Source organism: Erythrolamprus reginae, chromosome 7, assembly GCF_031021105.1.
Source record: "Erythrolamprus reginae isolate rEryReg1 chromosome 7, rEryReg1.hap1, whole genome shotgun sequence".
NCBI lineage: Eukaryota > Metazoa > Chordata > Lepidosauria > Squamata > Dipsadidae > Erythrolamprus > Erythrolamprus reginae.
The window spans coordinates 82960873-82982297 of NC_091956.1; the positions used below are offsets into that span (position 1 = coordinate 82960873).

General features: G+C 40.1%; 1 protein-coding gene across 1 annotated transcript in view; it reads right to left on the reverse strand.

Moving 5' to 3' along the window:
- The window catches only part of GRID2 (glutamate ionotropic receptor delta type subunit 2), a 616736-nt gene that overhangs the window by 123222 nt on the left and 472089 nt on the right, over nucleotides 1-21425 (reverse strand). Inside the window, exon 12 of the mRNA XM_070756691.1 lies at nucleotides 13462-13657. Within this exon, the coding sequence (XP_070612792.1) occupies nucleotides 13462-13657 (196 nt within the window). The remainder of the gene's footprint in view (nucleotides 1-13461; nucleotides 13658-21425) is intronic.

Below are 21425 nucleotides of genomic sequence, written 5' to 3' on the forward strand. Positions count from 1 at the left end.
CTGTTTCAACTCCTACCCTCAAAATGTTGCTACAGAGCACTGCACACCAAGAAACTAGACACAAGAACAGTTTTTTCCCAAATGCTATCACTCTGCTAAACAAATAATTCCCTCAATGCTGTCAACTTTTTACTAAGTCTGCCCTTCTATTTGTACCATTTTTTTCTCATCATTCCTATAATCCTTTTCCTCCAACTTGGGACTGTATAACTGTAACTAAGATTTTTATTAATATTGATTGTTTCTCCATTGCTTATTTGACCCCTATGACAATCGTTAAGTGTTGTACCACATGATTCTTGACAAATGCATCTTTTTCTTTTATGTGCACTGAGAGCATATGCACCAATACAAATTCCTTGTGTGTCCAATCATACTTGGCCAACAAAGAATTCTATTCTATTCTATTTTTCAACGTTCTCCTTCAAGAAAGAGACAGAAAGAGAAGAGGGGACAATCTATTTCCCAATTTCAGCAACATTCTCCCAGAGTTCAATTCTACGTAGGAAGAATCCTTTGATCAGTTAGATGTGTACTTTTTGATCTTCAGTATCAAAGGGATGACGTTATCGAAACCAGTCTCTGTAAATGCTTTATTTTGAACTTCTTGTTCCATTTCTGGGTTGAACACAAAAATTAACAACGAGCAGCTTCCCTTACAGGAATTATGTCCCTTTTCCTCCCAAACAATCCCTTGTGATATATGTTGGACCAAGTTGTACTGTATTATGCCATCAGTTACATGACACGAGCACTATACCAATTTCGGTGTACTTTATCTATCAAACATGAAGAAATGTATATCGAAAGAGATGTTTATTACACTATGTGACATGTTTTATACCCATTTTGTGATTTATGGTCTTCATTTTGACAGACCACTCAATACATCTCTTCTACACGCACTTTTATTTGTTCTTATATATTTTTTGCCATATTTTATGTGCGAGTTGGTCTTTGGTTTTTGCCCTACAGCTCACTTAAGATGAAAGGTGTTGTGGTTGGCTCTGGCCCAGCTCCTGCCCCAAGGAATGTGGAGGTGGATGTGGGGGAAACATCCACATGCCACAGGCCTGTTTTGCTCCCGATAGAATCTCCCAACGAAGGCTCCTCTAAGGAAGCGTGAGTGGCAGGGGAGAGGGGAGTTTGGCAGACAGCCCGGGAGGAGATGAATCATCCTTATCATCCCTGGATTCTGAGTCAGACTATTTAGGGGTCTGTCTCTTGCCACATACCTCCCAGAGACCAATAAGAGCACACAGAGTTGGCCTCCTCCGGGTCCCATCGACTAAGCAATGCAGGCGGGCAGGACTTCAGGAGAGGGCCTTCTTTGTGGCTGCCCCGGCCCTATGGAACTAACTACCCCTTGATGTCCATATGTCTCCCACCCTACTGGCCTTCTGTAAGGCCACAAAAACCTGGCTTTGCTGGCAGGCCTAGGGGGCCTTGAACTAATAACTGACAAGGCCAAACTGCATAAATGGTAGGTGTGCATGTGATTATGACTGTTTTATAATTAATGGGTCCTTTTTAATACGGGCTTTTATAATTTTAGATATTATATTCGACTTCTTCTTAATGTTCTGTATCTATTTGTATTTATATTATTATAAATAATAATATATTTATATTATTTATATACAATATAAATAATGTGTTTATATTATTATCCCTAAATCCTTCAGCATGGGGGGCATAGAAGTCGAATGAATGATTGATTGAATGAATGATTAATTGAATGAATGAATGAATAAATGAATGAATGAATGAATGAATAGATAAATAAGAGAAAACTAGATATTCTCTTCAATGTTGTGCCCTCTTCCAATAGATTTTGCTGATTATTATTATTATTATTATTATTATTATTATTATTATTATTTATTACATTTGTATGCCGCCCCTCTCTGTAGACTCGGGCCAGCTCACAGCAGTAATAGAAAACAATGTACAATACAAATCTAATATTTAAAAAACTAAAAACCCATAATTTAAAAAGAAGAAATATGGGAAACCAAGAAAATATTTGTTACCCATGGCGGAACTAGCCTTAAAAGACTGTTTGGTCTGCTGAGCTTAGAAGCTCAGATGCCAGCTGTTGGAATCATCTAACTTACACGTTATGACTTCCTTTATAACGGTACCTTTCATCCATGGCTTTGTAAATCCCAGTTGCAACATTTGCTATGTCTTCACGGGGGCTTTCCTATGAAAATAAGTTCCAGCTTGTGTTCGATGCCCCTGGGACTCATAACTAACATGTCCCATTAATTTGAAAGAGAGTCTGAGACAATTGGGAAGCTCTGGCAAGCAGAACACGTATCTTGTCAGCTCTTTCGCTGGGCTACGTCTTGACAAAGCCTTCTTCTTTACTCCTGGATTTAGTTGCTGGAAATCCAGCGTCTAATTTTAGAGAGAGAGACATTTGGGTTTATCTGGGTTATTTCTCGTATTGCCCTGACCGGACCGGTCATTATTGGGGACACTGTGTGAAAGTCTATGAGAAGTTACAGCATGGCATTTGAAATTACAGCTAGTAGAGACTTTCCCTGTCTAATGTCCCCCTGTAGATGTGCTTGGCCTTTGTGTTCGCTGAGTTAGTTTGATTACATCTGAAGGGTGTCAAATTGAGGAATGCTGCTGTCGTGTTCTGTAGGCTTCCCTATTTTTTATTTTTTTATTTTTTTATTCAGAGGAGAATCAGAACTGCAGAAAAAACAATTGCTGCCAACCTGACTTCCCTTGAGGACCTGTAGACTGCACGAGTCAAAAAGAGGGCGGGGAAAATATTTACTGACCCCTCACATCCTGGACACAAATTGTTTGAACTCCTACCCTCAAAACGTTGCTACAGAGCACTGCACACTAGACAACTAGACACAAGAACAGTTTTTTTCCGAACGCCATCACTCTACTAAACAAATAATTCCCTCAACACTGTCAGACTTTCTACTAAATCTGCACTTCTATTCTACTAGTTTTTCTCATCATTCCTATCACCCATTTCCTCCCATGTTGACTATGACTGTAACGTGTTGCTTGTATCCTAAGATTTTTATTAATATTGCTTCTTCATTGCTTATTTGACCCCTATGACAATCATTAAGTGTTGTTTCACATGATTCTTGACAAATGTATATTTTATTTTATGTACGCTGAGAGCATATGCACCAAGACAAATTCCTTGTGTGTCCAATCACACTTGGCCAATAAAAATTCTATTCTATTCTATTCTATTTTGTCCAATACACAATAATACACAATGAAGGTAATAGAGGACACCTCCGAGGAAATAGAATTAGAGAAAGAATAGAAGAGAGAGTATAGGATAAAACAATCAATGAGAGAATTGAAGAAAGATATAGGGATAGAAGAGAAGATATTTTATTTTTTATTTTATTTATTTATTTTGTCCGATACATAATACACATTGAAGAGAATAGATATGTATAATATAAATAAAGAAAAGAATAGAAGAAGAGATATTAAAGTATAGGTGAACATATTTAAAAGGAAGAAAAGATAAATGAGATAAGGAGAGACAATAGGACAGGGGACGGAAGGCACACTGGTGCACTTATGCATGCCACTTACTGACCTCTTAGGAATCTGGAGAGGTCAACCGTGGACAGTCTAAGGGTAAAATGTTGGGGGTCAGGGGATGATACTACGGAGTCCGTTAATGAGTTCCCCGCTTCGACAACTCTATTACTAAAGTCGTATTTTTTACAGTCCAGTTTGGAGCGGTTAATATTGAGCTTGATTCTATTATGTTGTTGTTGTGGTTGAAGCTGAAGTAGTCATTGACAGGCAGGACATTGCAGCATATGATCTTGTGGGCAAGACTTAGATCATGTTTAAGGTGTCTTAGTTCTAAGCTTTCTAGGCCCAGGATTGTAAGTCTATGCCTCCTGTTTATGTTTGAGGTGTCTAAAATAGAGAATATTTGCTGCAGGGGTGGGTATTCACTTACCTTTTCTACTGGGTCGCAAATATGAGCGGGTGCGCCCCCCAGAGGTGGGTTTCAGCAGGTTCCGGAAAAAAGGTAGCAGAAACCAGTAGTGGAAATTTTGAATAGTGCAGAGAACCAGTAAATACCAGTAAATACCACCTCTGCCAACATCTGTTCTCTACCTCCTGAGTCCCAGTTGATTGGGAGGAAATGGGAATTTTGCAGTAACCCCCGGAGTGGGAAGGGAATGGAGACTTTGCAGTATTTTGCAGATTTAGCTTTTTGATGATATTCAGAGGAGAGAGGAATTGTGAACTGAGGATACATCTTGACAAAGCATTCTTCTTTACTTCTGGATATCTCTGGGACCGCCTTCTGCCGCACGAATCCCAGCGACTGGTTAGGTCCCACAGAGTTGGCCTTCTCCGGGTCCCGTCGACTAAGCAATGCCGTTTGGTGGGACCCAGGAGAAGAGCCTTCTCTGTGGTGGCCCCGACCCTCTGGAACCAGCTCCCCCCAGATATCAGGGTTGCCCCCACCCTCCTTGCCTTTCGCAAACTCCTTAAAACCCACCTCTGTCGTCAGGCATGGGGGAATTGAAATTTTCCTTCCCCCTAGGCTTATAGAATTTATATATGGTATGCTAGTATGTATGAGTGGTTCTTTAAATTGGGGTTTTTTAGATTGTCTTTTAATATTAGATTTGTTTACATTGTCTTTTTATATTGTTGTTAGCCGCCCCGAATCTTCGGAGAGGGGCAGCATACAAATCTAATAGATAGATAGATAGATAGATAGATAGATAGATAGATAGATAGATAGATAGATAGATAGATAGATAGATAGATAGATAAATTTAATTGCTGGAAATCCAGCGTCCAATTTTAGAGAGAGACATTTGGGTTTATCTGGGTTATTTCTCGTATTGCTCTGTGTGAAAGTCTATGAGGAGTTTTCAGCATGACATTTGAAATTAGTTAGTAGAGACTTTTCCGAGGAACAGATAAACTGGATATCTCCGGGACCACTGTGATCTAAATCAGGAGTCTCTCTACCCTTGGCAACTTTAAGACTTGTAGACTTCAACTCCCAGAACTCTAGGAATTGAAGTCCACGAGTCTTAAAGTTGCCAAGGTTGGGGACCCCTGATGTAAATTAGAGGAATACTAATTGTGACCCCAGAGTTTCAGGCAGCCTCCAGATATCTCCAAAAGTTGTAATTATTCATGCGACAGAAGGGAAATTAATTATACTAATTATGTGTGAATTTAAATGTAAACGCATTTAATTTTATCCCCCCTAATATTTTGGAGTGAAGCAGTAAAGTACTTCAAGGCCAAGGACATCACATCGCAAGTTTAATATTATAGGAGATTTTCATTTCCTTTTTTAAAAAATGATCATACGCTTTTAAAGGTGAATGACCCTCCCTTTCAATAAAGCTAAAGGGTGCCTTGAATTGGGCTTTACTTCTAGTGATTATATAGACCTATCTGGAAAGAAGGCAGAGAAGAGCAACAAAGATGATTAGGGAGTTGGAGGCTAAAGTATGTGAAGAACAGGTGCAGGAATTGGGTATGTCTATTCTAGTGAAAAAAAAGGACTAGAGGTGACATGATAACAGTATTCCAATATTGGAGGGGATATTGCAAAGAAGAGGTCGTCAACTTATTTTCCGAAGCATCCGGCCCGCCTGCTGTCTGTGAACAGTTTCCTGGAGGAGGGAGCCATAGAGTGGGTGGGGGGGGGGACAAGCGCCTTGAATGGACAGGACAAAAAAGCACCCACCAACAAGACTCTTTTAGAGCCCCACCGTTGCGGGACGAATCGGGGTCACCCTTTTTGCTGCAGGAAAGCAACAACCCCTCCTTCCTCACGGCTCTCTCCTCTCTGTGGTGTCGGACAAAAGGCAGTGGGTTGCTGAGGCTCAGGGCCACAGCAACAGCAGCCCAACCGCGGTGGGAACAGGCTAGGTAGCCAAGACGTACGCAGGGGGGAACAACAGCCCAGAGGGCGGAGGGCTGCTGGGGGAGGCGGTGGCGGGCCGACACAGAGGGGAGGAAGGCAGGGGGGTGGCTTCATGCTATATTGGGTGTTATTGTGCCATAAGTGAGTGTTATTGTGATAATGCAGGGGTGGGGCCAGCCAGGAGTGGGGGCTGGGTTAATTATATTCATTTCCGGTCACAATTCAAAGTGTTGGTAATAACCTATAAAGCCCTACATGGCATCGGAGCAGAATACCTCCGGGACCGTCTTCTGCTGCATGAATCCCAGCGACCGATAAGGTCCCACAGAGTTGGCCTTCTCTGGCTCCCGTCGACTAAACAATGTCGTCTGGCGGGCCCCAGGGGAAGAGCCTTCTCTGTGGCGGCCCCGGCCCTCTGGAGTCAACTCCCCCCAGAGATCAGAACTGCCCCCACCCTCCTTGTCTTTCCTAAATTGCTTAAGACCCACCTATATCGCCAGGCAGGGGGGAACTGAGGCATCTCCCCCAGGCTTATAGAGTTTTATGTATGGTATGCTTGTGTTGTATGGTATTTAAATGATGGGTTTTTAGATGCTTTCTTTTAATTATTAGATTTGTTACATTGCACATTGTTTTTATTGTTGTGAGCTGCCCCGAGTCTGCGGAGAGGGGCGGCATACAAATCTAATAAATAATAATAATAATAATAATAATAATAATATGAGTCAACATGAAAATAATTAATAATAATAGTAATAAAATTATTATTATTATTATTATTATTATTATTATTATTAATTATTTTCATGAACAACTCATGTGGACTTGGGGCTTGATCCTAAATCAAAGTAGCTAAGAGTATACTGTATGTTAATCCAGAAACAATTGGTATTGTGCCAATGACATGTCTAAACCAGATGTTGGCTAGAAGCAGCTGCAAAGTATGAGAAGGTTAGATATTTTACGTGGCTGTTCCTAATTCAAATAGATGCAGCCAATTGCTTGATTTTAAATTGTATTTTGCTGCCTGCTGTTTGGCTTTGATGAAGAAATGGATGTTGCTAAAAATAAGAGAATGTTTGAATTAGAAGACTACAGTGTGATGCTTGGGATGAATGTTTTTTTAATAGTATGATAAAGTTAAAATTAATGTAAAATTCAAAAATCATTTATATTAGGAATGCCATTTTACAGATATGGGCTAGATATGGGCCCAAGCTGTGCTCGAAAATACTTTTGGCCTCAGCACAAGAAGTGTTTCATAGAAAAGAAACAGCAGACAAGAAAAAAATGACTAATAGAGCAAAATTTGTTAATGCAAGGCAATGGAGAACTTAAGATGAAATCAAGATAATAAAAGGATCTATTTTTAAGTGGTTTTCATATGCACAACCAGGAAAGGTTTAACATAGATGTTATTTTGTACCAGGTGCAAAATAACATGTAGCAGAATTTGAAAGAGTATTATGTACAAATGATGAGCATATGATTGCTAAAATGAATAAATTATTGTTTATTCATTTAAATAAACAATAACTTAAAATGGATAATGATAAAATGATAAAAAGCTGAATTGTGAAAAAGAGGAGGAACAGGTTAAGGACTGCATGATTAAATGGGCGAAGTATTTTGGTTACAACACACAGAGGTATCAAAGGGAAAGAATATTAAAAGACCTGAAATAAAAAATGCCTTATATTTAAGAGAGAAGTTTTGCAGAACAATGTAGAGACAGTATTTAAGATATCTAATGGTACCTCTAATTGTTGGTGGCAATGTGAAAAACACGAACAAGTGAAAAATGCTAGGTACAAATACCTATAATAATGCAGAGAACATTAAAATTAATATTCAGTTGAAACCAGAACTTTCTTACTAGGATTTATAGATAGCCAACTAGAAAAGTCTCATAGAAGATGATTCACGTAATTTTTGGAAGCTTGGCAGCTTCTCAGTGAGAGGAGATAAAAGATGACAGTCCAGGGGCTAGGCCGCTGTCAAAGATCAAAGCTAATTGCAAATTCCTTTATGAGATAAAAACCCTCCAATTTCGCTGACTTACATTTACAGCTTTCCAGCATCTCCGCAGACAGGGCACTTTTACTCCAAGGGTTTTAGCAGGGAAATAACAGTTGGCTAGCGTAACATGGCTGGAAACTCAAACACCAACCGACTCTATTACAAAATGTTGAAACCCCATCCCGAATTTCCCATCCTCTGCCCTTAAATACCTACGGGGAGTGGTTAACAATTCCCTAGAGTTAACGAACTACAGACTACTTCCTTTTCCCATGCAAGTATTCTTGTCTTTTTCTTAGTCTTCTAAAGCAGGCAGCTAGCAAAGGCTCATGGTCCTCCTCCTCCTCTTCTTCTTCTAAGTCAGACCCTTCTGTCATTGGCATATGTGTCACCTCTGGTGGTCCTTCTGGTCCACCTAGGTCTATTTCTCTCTCACTCTCACTTTCTGCATCAGCTGGCGAAACCACTAGCTCAGGGTACCAAGTTGGGTCTGACCAGTGATGGGGTCCTACGGGTACGGTCAGGAATGCAGTACCAAGAGCAAAATTGGGAGCTCCACCCCAGAGCACCCAATTTCCACTGAAAGATGTTGAAACAAAATGCATAAGCCACGCCCACAGTGTGGTAGTAAAAATTTTGGTAGCCCATCACTGGGCCCTCTGGAATCAACTCCCCCCCGGAGATTAGAACGGCCCCCATCCTCCTTGTCTTTCCCAAATTGCTCAAGACCCACCTTTATCGCCAGGCATGGGGGAACTGAGACACCTCCCCCAGGCTTTTATATTTTATGTGTGGTATGTATGTGTTGGATGGTTTTAAATTGTTGGGGTTTTAGATATGTTTTTTTTTTAATATTAGATTTGTCTCACTGTTATATTGTTTTTGTATTACTGTTGTGAGCCGCCCCGAGTCTTCGGAGAGGGGCGGCATACAAATCTAATAAATAATAATAATAATAATAATAATCATCATCATCATCATCATCATCATCCTTCTCAGAATCTATCATTACCGGAGTTGGTCGAGGACCACTCGCAACACTGTGCATGGTGCATTTTATCTCGCCGATTGCGCACATATATGGCATGTGCCGGTGATGGAGGGTGCAGCTCCAATTCTGCTACTGGAACAGCGTCCCCCCCCGTTCTGGGGCGGCCCACCCCTGGGGATGTCCCCTTTCCGCTGCACCTACAACAATTTGTAGAAATTGTTGAATGTAGTCTCAGAGGAAGAGGCTTTCCCCCCTGAAAACAAAGTAGCAATGGAGTTTTCGAATGTTGAAGGCAGACTTCCCCCTAGCAATACACAGAGTATAACTAACAGTCATGCAAATAGTTGCTTTAGTCTGGCAAGATCCTATTTTGTAGGCAAACTCAGAAGTCACTTCATGTATTCCAGGTTGCTTGGGCCCAACAGCAATAAATACTTGAAAGCAGATAGGTAAAATAAGATGCAAACACATTTTACATGTGTACATGGTTGCTATATATCTGCATTTACAAACATAGAGTCCTCGGGGGAAATAGGACAGCGTGGTTTAGATTGCAAAGCCTGCATACCAAGGTAACTTTATTGGTTTTTTAAAAAAAATATGTTTCTAGTAAAATATTCTAAGTTTCTGTATTCACAAAAGCCATGTCATTGCTCCTATCCTTACTTATTTTTAAAAATAAATTCCACCTGGCCGTTCTTTCTAGCTGGCTGATAGACATTGAACGTCATTGCTCTTAGGCATCAGTTTTGATAAAGCCCACTTCATCGGCTGACAGGTTGTGTGATGCTACAATTGGGCAGTGGAAACCTGACAGGAGATTAAGATTGTTCCCTACCTGCGTTATCAAAATTTCATGGATATATCTGGCCCAGGAAGGGTCCCAAAGAAACCAAAGTAATCTAGTGAAGTTTTCCCAGTCTAGTTAGGTTTGTCCAATTGTTCTTATTAATCAAAAACCAGCATGGACATAAATACATTATGTCCATGCTGGTTTTTATATTCGGACATAAATACATTAGAAAGCATCCAGAGATACTTTGCAAGAAGAGTCCTCCATTCCTGAACAGAATATTATACTCAATCAGACTTGAAATCCTAGTCTTAGAATATTTGGAGCTTCATTGCCTTAAACGTGACCAGAATACCTCCGGGACTGCGTGCTACCGCACGAATCCCGGCAACTGATTAGGTCCCACGGAGTTGGTCTTCTCCGGGTCCCGTTGACAAAACAATGCCGTCTGGCGGGACCCAGGGGAAGAGCCTTCTCTGTGGTGGCCCCGGCCCTCTGGATTCAACTCCCCTCCCCGGAGATTAGGATTGTCCCCACCCTCCTTACCTTTCGTAAACTCCTGAAAACCCACCTATGTCGCCAGACATGGGGAAATTAATATTCCCTTCCCCCTAGGCTTAGAGAATTTATACATGGTATGCTTGTTTGTATGATTGGTCTCTTAAATTGGGGTTTTTAAGATTGTTTTTAATATTAGATTTGTTACATTGTCTTCTTTATTGTTGTTAGCCGCCCCGAGTCTTCGGAGAGGGGCGGCATACAAATCAAATCAAATCAAAAAATAAATAAATATAATACTTGGGTGGAAGTTGAAAATTCTGGACTATAGGCTGGTCTGGGAGGTTGGAAAACAGAAGAAGACCTTCACACTTTTTTTGTGTAATATTGCTGGAAACCCCCTGCATCAATGGGATCCCTAGGGTCAACCTCGCTTGTATATAAAAGGAAAGATTTCCAATCTATTCCACTTTAGAGTGTGACTCAGAAAAGCATTGTGGCATCTTTAGCACTAGAAATTCTTGTCAGTGCAGGGAATTTAACTATCATAGTTAAAAGGTTATTTGTCAGCAAAATAAAGAAAGCCATTCTTTATCCCAGTAAGAATTAGGGAGGAAAAAAGAGAAAGAGAGAGAGAAAAAGAGTCGAAGAACCATTATTTCTGCGTTTCGGTTACTGCTGAGCTGTAGCTTGAATATTAACATCTTGGTTTGCAAAATAGACCTTCTTTTGTTGTGAAATCCAAAAGCTTCATTTCACTTGACAGTAATTCACAGTTTTCCTGCTAGTTAAATATTTTGTATAACCAAGTTAAATGTACTGAGGTATTATTTAAGCACATTGTGATTCTATCTATTCGCTGGGGAAAATATATGGTTTTTTGCCACAGTTAACCGCAGGAGAGAATGGGGAAGAGTAAGCAGTAATGTTGGATGCCATGTATCTATAGAGTAATATAAATGGCATAAAGGAAATTTGGAAACTTTGGAAAAGGGCAAAAAGGAGTGACAGTGAATAACGAGGATAAACAATTGGTTGGGCTCAGATATATATGTATGTATGTATGTATGTATGTATGTATAATATATATATAGGTTCAAGTCCCAGTGAGGGTATGGCTAGCTGATGAGGCCAAAATAAGGCCAAAATAGATCTATCCTAGTCTCCCTTAATTTTCAAATTCAGCAAAAACATGTGACACATACACACACATATATATGTCACATGTTTTTTTGCTGAATTTGAAAATTAAGGGAGACTAGGATAGATCTATTTCAGCCTTATTTTGGCTTCATCAGCTAGCCATACCCCCTGGGACTTGAACCTGCAACCTTTGCCTTGTAAGGCAGAGAATTATCCTCGGTACAGTATCCAATCCCTTCAGCTCTGCACCAGGGAAGGGTTACATATTTTTGTGTCGAATCACCCTGGTGTATTGAAGGAACATCACAGCTCCTATTTGCCTCTCGGCCCAACCCATGGCCATTCCCAAGGCAGTTAATTTTATTGATAGCTGACAATTCTATCTGTATGTGTCACATGGTTTTTTGCTAAATTTGAAAATTAAGGGAGACTAGGATAGATCTATTTCGGCCTTATTTTGGCTTCATCAGCTAGCCATACCCCCTGGGACTTGAACCTGCAACCTTTGCCTTGTAAGGCAGAGAATTATCCTCGCTACAGTATCCAATTCCTTCAGCTCTGCACCAGGGAAGGGTTACATATTTTTGTGTCGAATATATATATAAATTAGTTATTTAACAAGCATGAACCTGTGGAGAAATAGACTTTCAGATTTTCTGATTTTCTGAATCATGCCAACTTTAAAAAAAATAAAAATAAAGCAGGTCAACCTTTTTAAAATCAGAAAATGGAATTTTACTAAATTCTTCCTCCTCTCTCTTCCTCCTCCTCCTCCCACCTCCTCCTCCTTTCCCTTTTCCAATACCAATTCCAAGGAAAAAGAGTCCCTCCAAGTTGGCTCAGTGGTGAACCATTCGTATTTAAGAAGTTCTTTAACGTTTGCCAAATTGCAACTATCATCGTAAAACTCTAAAGCACAATGGGACATTTAAGATTACTGTCCTTCTTCCTTTCTCACTTGCTGTTTGGCATTCCCAAGGTCTTGATCTTTACCTCGGTCACGAAAAAATTTTTTGGCAAGACTTGTGAAAAAGTTCATGGACTTTCTAGTGTAATCGAGAGCCCTAAAGCTGCAATACAAATCACAAGCAACCTAAATCTTGCTTCAAATCCCAGAATTCCCCAGCCGGCCATGTGAACAGCTACACGTTAACAAGTAGCTCAAGGTAAGAAATATACTGTTCCTAAGCTACAGTCAAGTTCTTATCCGTAAATAGCTGCCCCGGTCCACTTGTAGAGCTAAATTACACAAATATATATATATATTTTTTAAAGGGTGAATAACTGGCTTAACCTTTTCACAGAAAAGAAAATTGACTTTTCTTTTGGAAAAAAAAAATCCCCACCTAAATAAATCACTCCCAATTTTAAGATGCGGTAGAACGAGTCAAAAGCTGAAATCTCTCTGCGGTGATTATTTTTCATGTCGTAACCATTCTGTGGTAAAACTCTTTGTAAAATAAATCCATTAATCCTAAGGATTTTTTCTAATTCTAATTCTTTCCCAAATATGCCCATGTTACGCCAACACTCCGCAGTCTGCATTGGTTGCCGATCAGTTTCCGGTCACAATTCAAAGTGTTGGTTATGACCTATAAAGCCCTTCATGGCACTGGACCAGATTATTTTAGGGACCGCCTTCTGCCGCACGAATCCCAGCGACCAGTTAGGTCCCACAGAGTGGGTCTTCTCCGGGTCCCGTCAACTAAGCAATGTCGCCTGGCGGGACCCAGGGAAAGAGCCTTCTCTGTGGCGGCCCCAGCCCTCTGGAAGCAACTCCCCCCAGAGATTAGAATTGCCCCCACCCTTCTTGCCTTTTGTAAGCTCCTTAAAACCCACCTCTGCCGCCAGGCATGGGGGAATTGAGATACTCTTTCCCCCTAGGCCTCTACAATTTTATGCATGGTATGTCTGCATGTATGTTTGGTTTTTATAATAATGGTTTTTTAACTGTTTTTAGTATTGGATTATTGTTATATGCTGTTTTATTACTGTTGTTAGCCGCCCCGGGTCTGCGGAGAGGGGCGGCATATTAATCCAATAAATAAATAAATAAATAAATAATGGTCAAGAAAAGGGCTGGACTCTGGACTTTACCTTATGGATGCCTATATGGGATTCTTGCACGTTGTTCTCGGACCCGTTGCTTCGGTTAATCATCTGCCACAACTTTGAATACATGGTATTCTTCTCAAAAGGATTCATTCCTTTCACCCGCACATGTTCGTAGACGGCAGAATCCAAAACGGTGCCGTAAGGAATATCGGTCTGACGGGAAAGATCTTGAAGAGACCTTAAAATATCAGAGAAGACAAAAAACACATGATACGTGATTTATTTATTTATTTAATCCAATACATTATCTATTTTATCCAATACATAATACACATTGAAGAGAATAGATATGTAATAATATAAATAATTCCACATTTCCTGGCTATCGACAAGTAAAGGACAGCACACATGACCACAGCTCTTAAGGCATTTTGATTTTGGCTTTTTTTTTCTTTAATTTTTTTTAATAGAAATTTTTTATTTACAAACACATATAAGAAAGAAAACACATTTAAAAACAGTGGATGTTACGTGATGGGTCAGTTTACATTTCTCATGATATTCATTAATACTTATTCATTCTTATGTAGCTAATACAGTGATACCTCGTCTTACAAACTTAATCGGTTCCGGGGCGAGGTTCTTAAGGTGAAAAGTTTGTAAGACGAAACAATGTTTTCCCTAGGAATCAATGGAAAAGCGATTAATGCGTGCAAGACCAAAACTCACCCCTTTTGCCAGCCGAAGTGCCCGTTTTTGCGCTGCTGTGATTCCCCTGAGGCTCCCCTCCATGGGAAACCCCACCTCCGGACTTCCGGGTTTTTGGTTTTGCCCTGTGTAATATTTTGCATGTCTATGCGACGTTTCGGTGAAATCACATTCCTAGGATGGTCCCATTTCGGCCTTGTTCTGGCCTCATCAGCTAGCCACACCCTTTCCTTACTGGGATTCGATCTGGTGAACTCTGCCTTGTAAAGCAGAGAACTAGCAGTTTGAGCTATCAGATCAGATCCCTTCCAGCTCTGTACCAGGGAGGGGCTATATGTTTTTTTTTGTTTTTTATGATCTGATCTGATATTGTCATATTGTCCTTTACTTGTTCTGTTTCCATTTTGTTAAAATGGAAATTGATTTTGTTTTTATATGATTCTTAAAATCAAAGCAACACTAGGAGAATTGCCTTTATGTTTTAAGACACAAGGTAAAGAACAGAGCCACAGGGTAAAGGAGAGAAAAGAAAAGATTGGATTCTTCTTCTTTTAAAAAAACAAAAACCAGAGACCTACAAAAATCAGGGCAGGTCAGTCTCTTTTAATGTGAAGCATAGGAGGAAAGATTCAATATTATTTATTTCATTCATATCCCACTTTAGAGATTTAAGGAATATGCCATTCCCAAATTGACTCACAATAGGAGTATATTTTTAAAAAAATGGAAATAGTAATTGACAGTTTAAAACCTAGCATCCTCCAAAGAAAAACCAACAAAAGGCAAGCAAGGGATGAAATGGATTGGTTTCATTTATCTGTCAAATTTATACAACACCTTTTCCATCAGACAACCCTCAAGATGTCAAGCAATAACCAGAAATAGGAATCATACTATTATCATCTACTTGATTTAGCCTCTGGACATCAAAGAAAAAGCACTCCTCTAGCGCTGATGAATTACATCTCTACAAAGATTGTTTATATCATAAACACAGCAAACCATTTCTTCAGTTTCGTGCATTAAAGTGCTACAAGGGACAAAGCATCAATAAACAGGGCAAAACTGAACTACAATCAAAAGAATTAGCTGGAGGAACATGTGGAAAATCACCGTCGTCCTCGACCCACAGCTCACATTAGAGCAGTGTTTTTCAACCGGTGTGCCGCGGCACACTAGTGTGCCGCGAGACATGGTCAAGTGTGCCGCGAGGTGGTTCGCCCCCCCGCTATTGCCCCCCCGCCGCCGCTATTGGCACCCTCCCACGGGAGGCCGGCAAAGGTTGCTTTGAAAGTCGGCCCCCTCGCGCCCATGGCTTCTCGTCACTTCCCCAAAGCACCGTCGCTTCCCCGAAAGCGCGCTCCTCATCTCCCTGCCAGCCCGCGGGGGGGGGGGCGGTAGGCGCCGGCAGGAGAAGGGAAGGGAGCCGCGGCCGCCCCTGCCTCCCCACGGTGCCTCCGGCCCCCTCGGCCTTTCAGCGCTGCCCCCCGCCCGCCCCCTCTCCTCCTCCACTGTCTCCTGCCTTTCGGCGTGGCTCCTCCCGCACCCGGAACGCAGGAGACAAAAAATGGCCCAACTCTCGTTCTCTCTCCGTTCTTCTCAGCGGAGGCCAGCGAAGGTGATATTCAATGTCGGGAGCGCGCGGGCGGTTGCGCGCGCTCCCTACCCCCCTGCTAGCCGCTCAGAATATTCAAAATAAGAAAAACCTTCGCTGGTGAAGGCTTTTATTTTGAATATTCCGAGCGGCTAGCAGGGGGGTAAGGAGCACGCGCAACCGCCCGCGCGCTCCCGACATTGAATATCACCTTCGCTGGCCTCCGCTGAGAAGAACGGAGAGATAACGAGAGTGAGTGGCAGCAACAGACAGCAAGATAGAGAGAAAGTGAGAAAGAGAGAGAGAGAAAGGGGGGAGAGAAAGAGATAGCAAGAGAGAGAACAAGAGAGAGAAAGAGTGTGAGAAAGAAAACAAAAGAGAGAGAGAGGGGTGATTCTTGAAGCATATGGTAAAAAGCACCCAAATAATAAGAAATGCCCCCCAGCCCACACCTCTTTTTCAAAAGAATAAAAGAGAAAAAACCCCAGCCCTCAACTGGTTTTGGAAATAGTTCCAGTGTGTATACACACACACATAAGGGGGGGAGAGAGACAGAGATGGAAAAAGAGGAGAAGTGAGAGGGAAAAGGAATGAGGGAAAAAGGGAGGAAGAGAGAGAAATGACAAACATGAGAGAGAAAAGGGGGAAAGACAGGAGAAGTACCCAGAAATGAGATATAAATTTGAGTAGGGATGATTGATGATTGACTGTATTTATAAGGGGATGTTACATGGGATTGTATATACGAGGGGGTTATGTATGTATGTATGTATGTATGTATGTATGTATGTATGTATGTATGTATGTATGTATTTATTTAATTTGTGTCATTTTGGTTGGTGGTGTGCCCCAGGATTTTGTAAATGTAAAAAATGTGCCGCGGCTCAAAAAAGGTTGAAAATCACTGGTCTACGGAGTCTACGGAGAGGGGCGGCACACAAATCTAATAAATTAATAATATTAATATTAATATTAATAATAATAATAATAATAATAGTTCAAGGGTGTATTTTGGGCTTTACTTGTACTTGTGGCATACTGGTCAGATTGGTCAAACTTGGTTGATACTGTTCCTACCATTAGGGAAAAGAAGTTGTATATGGCATGGGCATGATTTCTGGCTAATAACCTCTATATTACGGTATTATATTAAAGTACTATATGGAAGTCTTAATTGATTAAAGCCATGATGAGCATTGGGTCATAGACAATATGTATGTGAAAAAGGCTGTGGGCTGAAGTATGTATGAAAGGATGATTGCTGTAAAATAACAAGAAATATATTGCCAGAAGCGTATAAGGAGAAATAGTTGCAAAGACTGAAGACGCCTTAAACATGATCTAAGTATTGCCCACAAGATCATATGCTGCAACGTCCTGCCTGTCGGCGACTACTTCAGCTTCAACCACAACAACACAAGAGCACACAACAGATTTAAACTTAATATTAACCGCTCCAAACTTGACTGTAAAAAATATGACTTCAGTAACCGAGTTGTCGAAGCGTGGAACTCATTACCGGACTCCGTAGTGTTATCCCCAAACCCCCAACACTTTACCCTCAGACTATCCACGGTTGACCTATCCAGATTCCTAAAAGGTCAGTAAGGGGCGAGTACAAGTGCACTAGAGTGCCTTCCGTCCCCTGTCCTATTACTCTCCTATATCTCCTATACCTTCCTTCTATTCCTATATCTCTTCTTCTATTCTTTCATTGATATGTTTTATTCCTATATCTTCTCTTCTATTTTTTCTTAGATATATTTTACTATGAGTATATCCACTATAACCTTCATTATGTATTTTACTATGTGTATACCCACTAAAACCCTCTTTGTGTATTGGAGAAAACAAATAAACAACTTGGATAAGCAGTTAAAAGTTTCAAACCACAAATAAAAGAAAAACCAGTTCCCATGACTCAATTTCCAAACTGTTGCAAAGGATGTTTGCAAAACCAAAACCAAAGGACTGTTATGATTTAAAAAAAAAACCAGAGAAAAAATGAAGAATATTTTGGGGAGAAATTAAAATATAAGTTCTTTAATTGGGTAAACGGAAGCATCCAGCAGAATGTGATTAAAAACAAAAACAATGCGATCATTTGAAATAGGGTTGAAATGAGGAGACACTGGAAGAACAATTAGTGATTGAGTTTCATTTAAATGAATGCTGTCAGTATTAGCGTGCAAGGAAAAAAAATAGGAACAAAAAGCCATGGACTGTGAAGATTTTGGAAAAAAAGGTTGCAATTGCAGATGGTGTAATTTGGAAAAAGTGGAAATGCTTATAGAGATATTGTGCAATTTATCCAAATAGGTTTGGTTAGAATTCGTATTAGTGGAAGACTGAAGAAGGGGAAGTTAGTGAACACAAAAGCTGCCAAGCCATTTGTTTGTTAAATGTACCTGGGGAGGTATTTTGTCAGTTGTCTGATCAAAAAGGGACAATGAACAAAATTTGGAAATGTGATATAGTTTTATCCTGGAAAGATGACAATGGTAACCCACAACCTTTGTTTTGGCTGGAAAGAGTAGCAATTGACACCAACAACTTGTAGCTTGCGCAGCGAGTATCAAACAAAAGACAAGTTTTATTGATTGATTGATTGATTTTTGTCCAATACACGTGGGTATACACATAGTAAAATACCCGCATATACTCGAGTATAAGTCGACCCGGTTATAAGCCGAGGCACCTACTTTTGCCACAAAAACTAGGAAAACTTATTGACTCGAATATAAGTCCAGGATGGAAAATACAGTGGCTACTGGTAACTTATACAAATTGAATATTCTTCTATTGTAGCTTCTTAAAATTGTTTTTGTAGGAGAATAAAGAAAAACATATGAAGAACGGTTGCAGGAACTGGGTATATCTAATTTAATGAAAAAAAGGAGCAGGGGAGACATGATAGCATTCTTCCAATATCTCAGAGTTTGCCACAAAGAAGAAAGAGTCAACCTATTCTCCAAAGCACCTGAAGGCAGAACAAGAAGCAATGGGTGGAAACTAAACAAGGAGAGAAGCGACTTAGAACTAAGGAGAAAATTCCTGACAGTTGGAACGATGAATCTGTGGAACAGCCTGCCACCAAAATTTGTGAATGCTCCAACACTGGAAGTTTTTAAGAAGATGTTGGATACCCATTTGTCTGAAGTAGTGTAGGGTTTCCTGCCTAGGCAAGGGGTTAGACTAGAAGACCTCCAAGGTCCCTTCCAACCCTGTTGTTATTATTATATTATGTAACTTTTTTCCTTCCAAAATATTTTTTATTTCTTGCATCTTTCTTCCTCCCCTTCCAAAATCTTTCTTTTTTTTTAAATTCCAAAAACCTCTTAAAATATCTTTAGGAATGTTATCTTAATCTTAAAACCTGTTATCTTAATCTTCATTACAATATCATCATAATTTTCTTAATAATTGGGATTTCATATATTCTTTCAAAACAATTGCTTAAATCAAACTTCCATATGATAAATATTCAGATTTTCTATTTAAAACATCTTTCATAAGTTAAAATCATTACTATCTCAATAGATCAGTAAATAACAATTGGGGGTTACTCAGTCATTAATTGTAAAATCTTTCTTCTACATGATATTTATCTTGCATAAGGAGAAACCATACTCTTAAAAAAGGTAAATCTATTCATATTAATTACGCAGAACAAATGATTAATGACAAACTTCATACTATTAATAATATTATCCTAACCTTTGTATTGTTTTAAACAAGTCAGCATTAACAATCCTCTTGGGTATAAGTATAGTTGGAAGAAAAAGTTTCATTACACAGAGTTATCCCCACTTTAAGCAACATTTTCTTACAAAACAACCTATCCTGTTAATCAAATTTAAATGGGTAACTTACATTTTACTTGTACGTTTTATTTACTTGTAAAATATTGTTGCTGGCTTGACCAGAAGAGAAAGCCATGGTTCCTTCCTTCTGGAAGTTTCTTCAACCCTCCCGCCCCTTCCCCCAGTGCTTCCTGTAGAGGAGGAGCGGTGATTGGTTCAGCCTGCTGCCAATCAGGCAGCTGAGGGGTAGCAAGAGCAGAAAGAAAAAAAAACCTGGTGTTGCCAGCCATGAGGTATCTTTCCTCCCTGCCTTTCACATGGGAACTGTGGAGCTTTGGGACAATTTTCAGGTCAGCGAAAGTCAGTGACTCTAGTAGAAGTCCAGGCTGGATTTTTCGGCACATTTTTTGTGCTGAAAATATGGACTTATACTCGAGTATATACGGTACATAATGTAGGTTATAGAGTATATACCCATAGTAAAATATATGTATGAAAGAATAGAAAAGAAGATATAGTAATAGAACATATCAATGAAAGAGTAGAAGAAGAGATAGAGGAATAGAAGAAAGGTATAGGAGATATAGGAGAGCAGTAGGACAGGGGACGGAAGGCACTCTAGTGCACTTGTACTCGCCCCTTACTGACCTCTTAGGAATCTGGAGAAGTCAACCGTAGAATAGAAGAGAAGATATAGGAATAGAACATATCAATGAAAGAATAGAAGAAGAGATATAGGAATAGAAGGAAGGTATAGGAGATATAGGAGAGCAATAGGACAGGGGACGGAAGGCACTCTAGTGCACTTGTACTCGCCCCTTACTGACCTCTTAGGAATCTGGAGAGGTCAACCGTGGATAATCTAAGGTAAATTGTTGGGGGGTTTGGACCAAATTTTCTCATCAAAATGCTTTGAAATTCAATGAGTTTCAAAGCAGTCAAATTCCAAGATACGACTTTGTAAAAAGTAAAGGATGACATTGCTTTCATAGTCAAAAAGACGTAACAACGAAAACAGGATGCAGTTAAGTGACCAAATAATATCTCTTCCATTTTGTGGGCAACCCTTTCATCGGATGATTACCCATGTTTATGCTCCAACCATTGATGCAGAAAAAAAGAAGGTTGACAGGTTTTATGATCCACTTCAATCTGAAGTTGCCAGAATACGCAAGCAAAAATGCCAACGGTGGAGATAAAAAGGAGAATGCAATTACTGTAGACGGTTTGGCCAAGACAAGTGAAGTGATGTAGAAGAATAACTTATCAGCATCTGCCAACTTCTTCAGAGCTAATACAAACGTCCAGCAACCAGAATGATGCCAATGTACAAGGACATTGCCAGACAAAGCACAAAGACCTCAAGCTGGTAGAAGGAGATGGAAGGGCTTGGTTGGAACAACAGAGATAATCCCATGGGCTGAATGTGGAATAGATCAGTGTTAATGTACAAGTTCCATATCAAGCCAACACTGAGGAATAAAGGCAGCTGCTTTGCACAAGATGCTCTTGAGCATAGATTCACGCAGTTTTCAAGGAGAACATCAAGAATCACTTTGAAGTCTTGAACATTGTTGTTTAGGGAGCCAGGGGAGCTGTAGAATGAATTCAAAGAACGAATGCGAAAAGAGACTGCCAAAATTTTAAGAAACAGAAGGAAACGCACTGGATGTCCAAACAGATGGCGGGAATGGCCAAGAATAGACAAGCCAAGGACAAAAATCACAGGAAGAAATTTATCAAAGGATTGGAGAGAGAGGTACAAAGGGAAAAGAGACAGAAAGAAGTGTTATGATATCTATAAAGATATCTAAGATGGGATCAGACGTAGAAAATAAAGGAAGCCAATCCAAAGGCCTTTGAACTCAGGAAAGCTTCAATTTGGCACTATCGATGGGAAG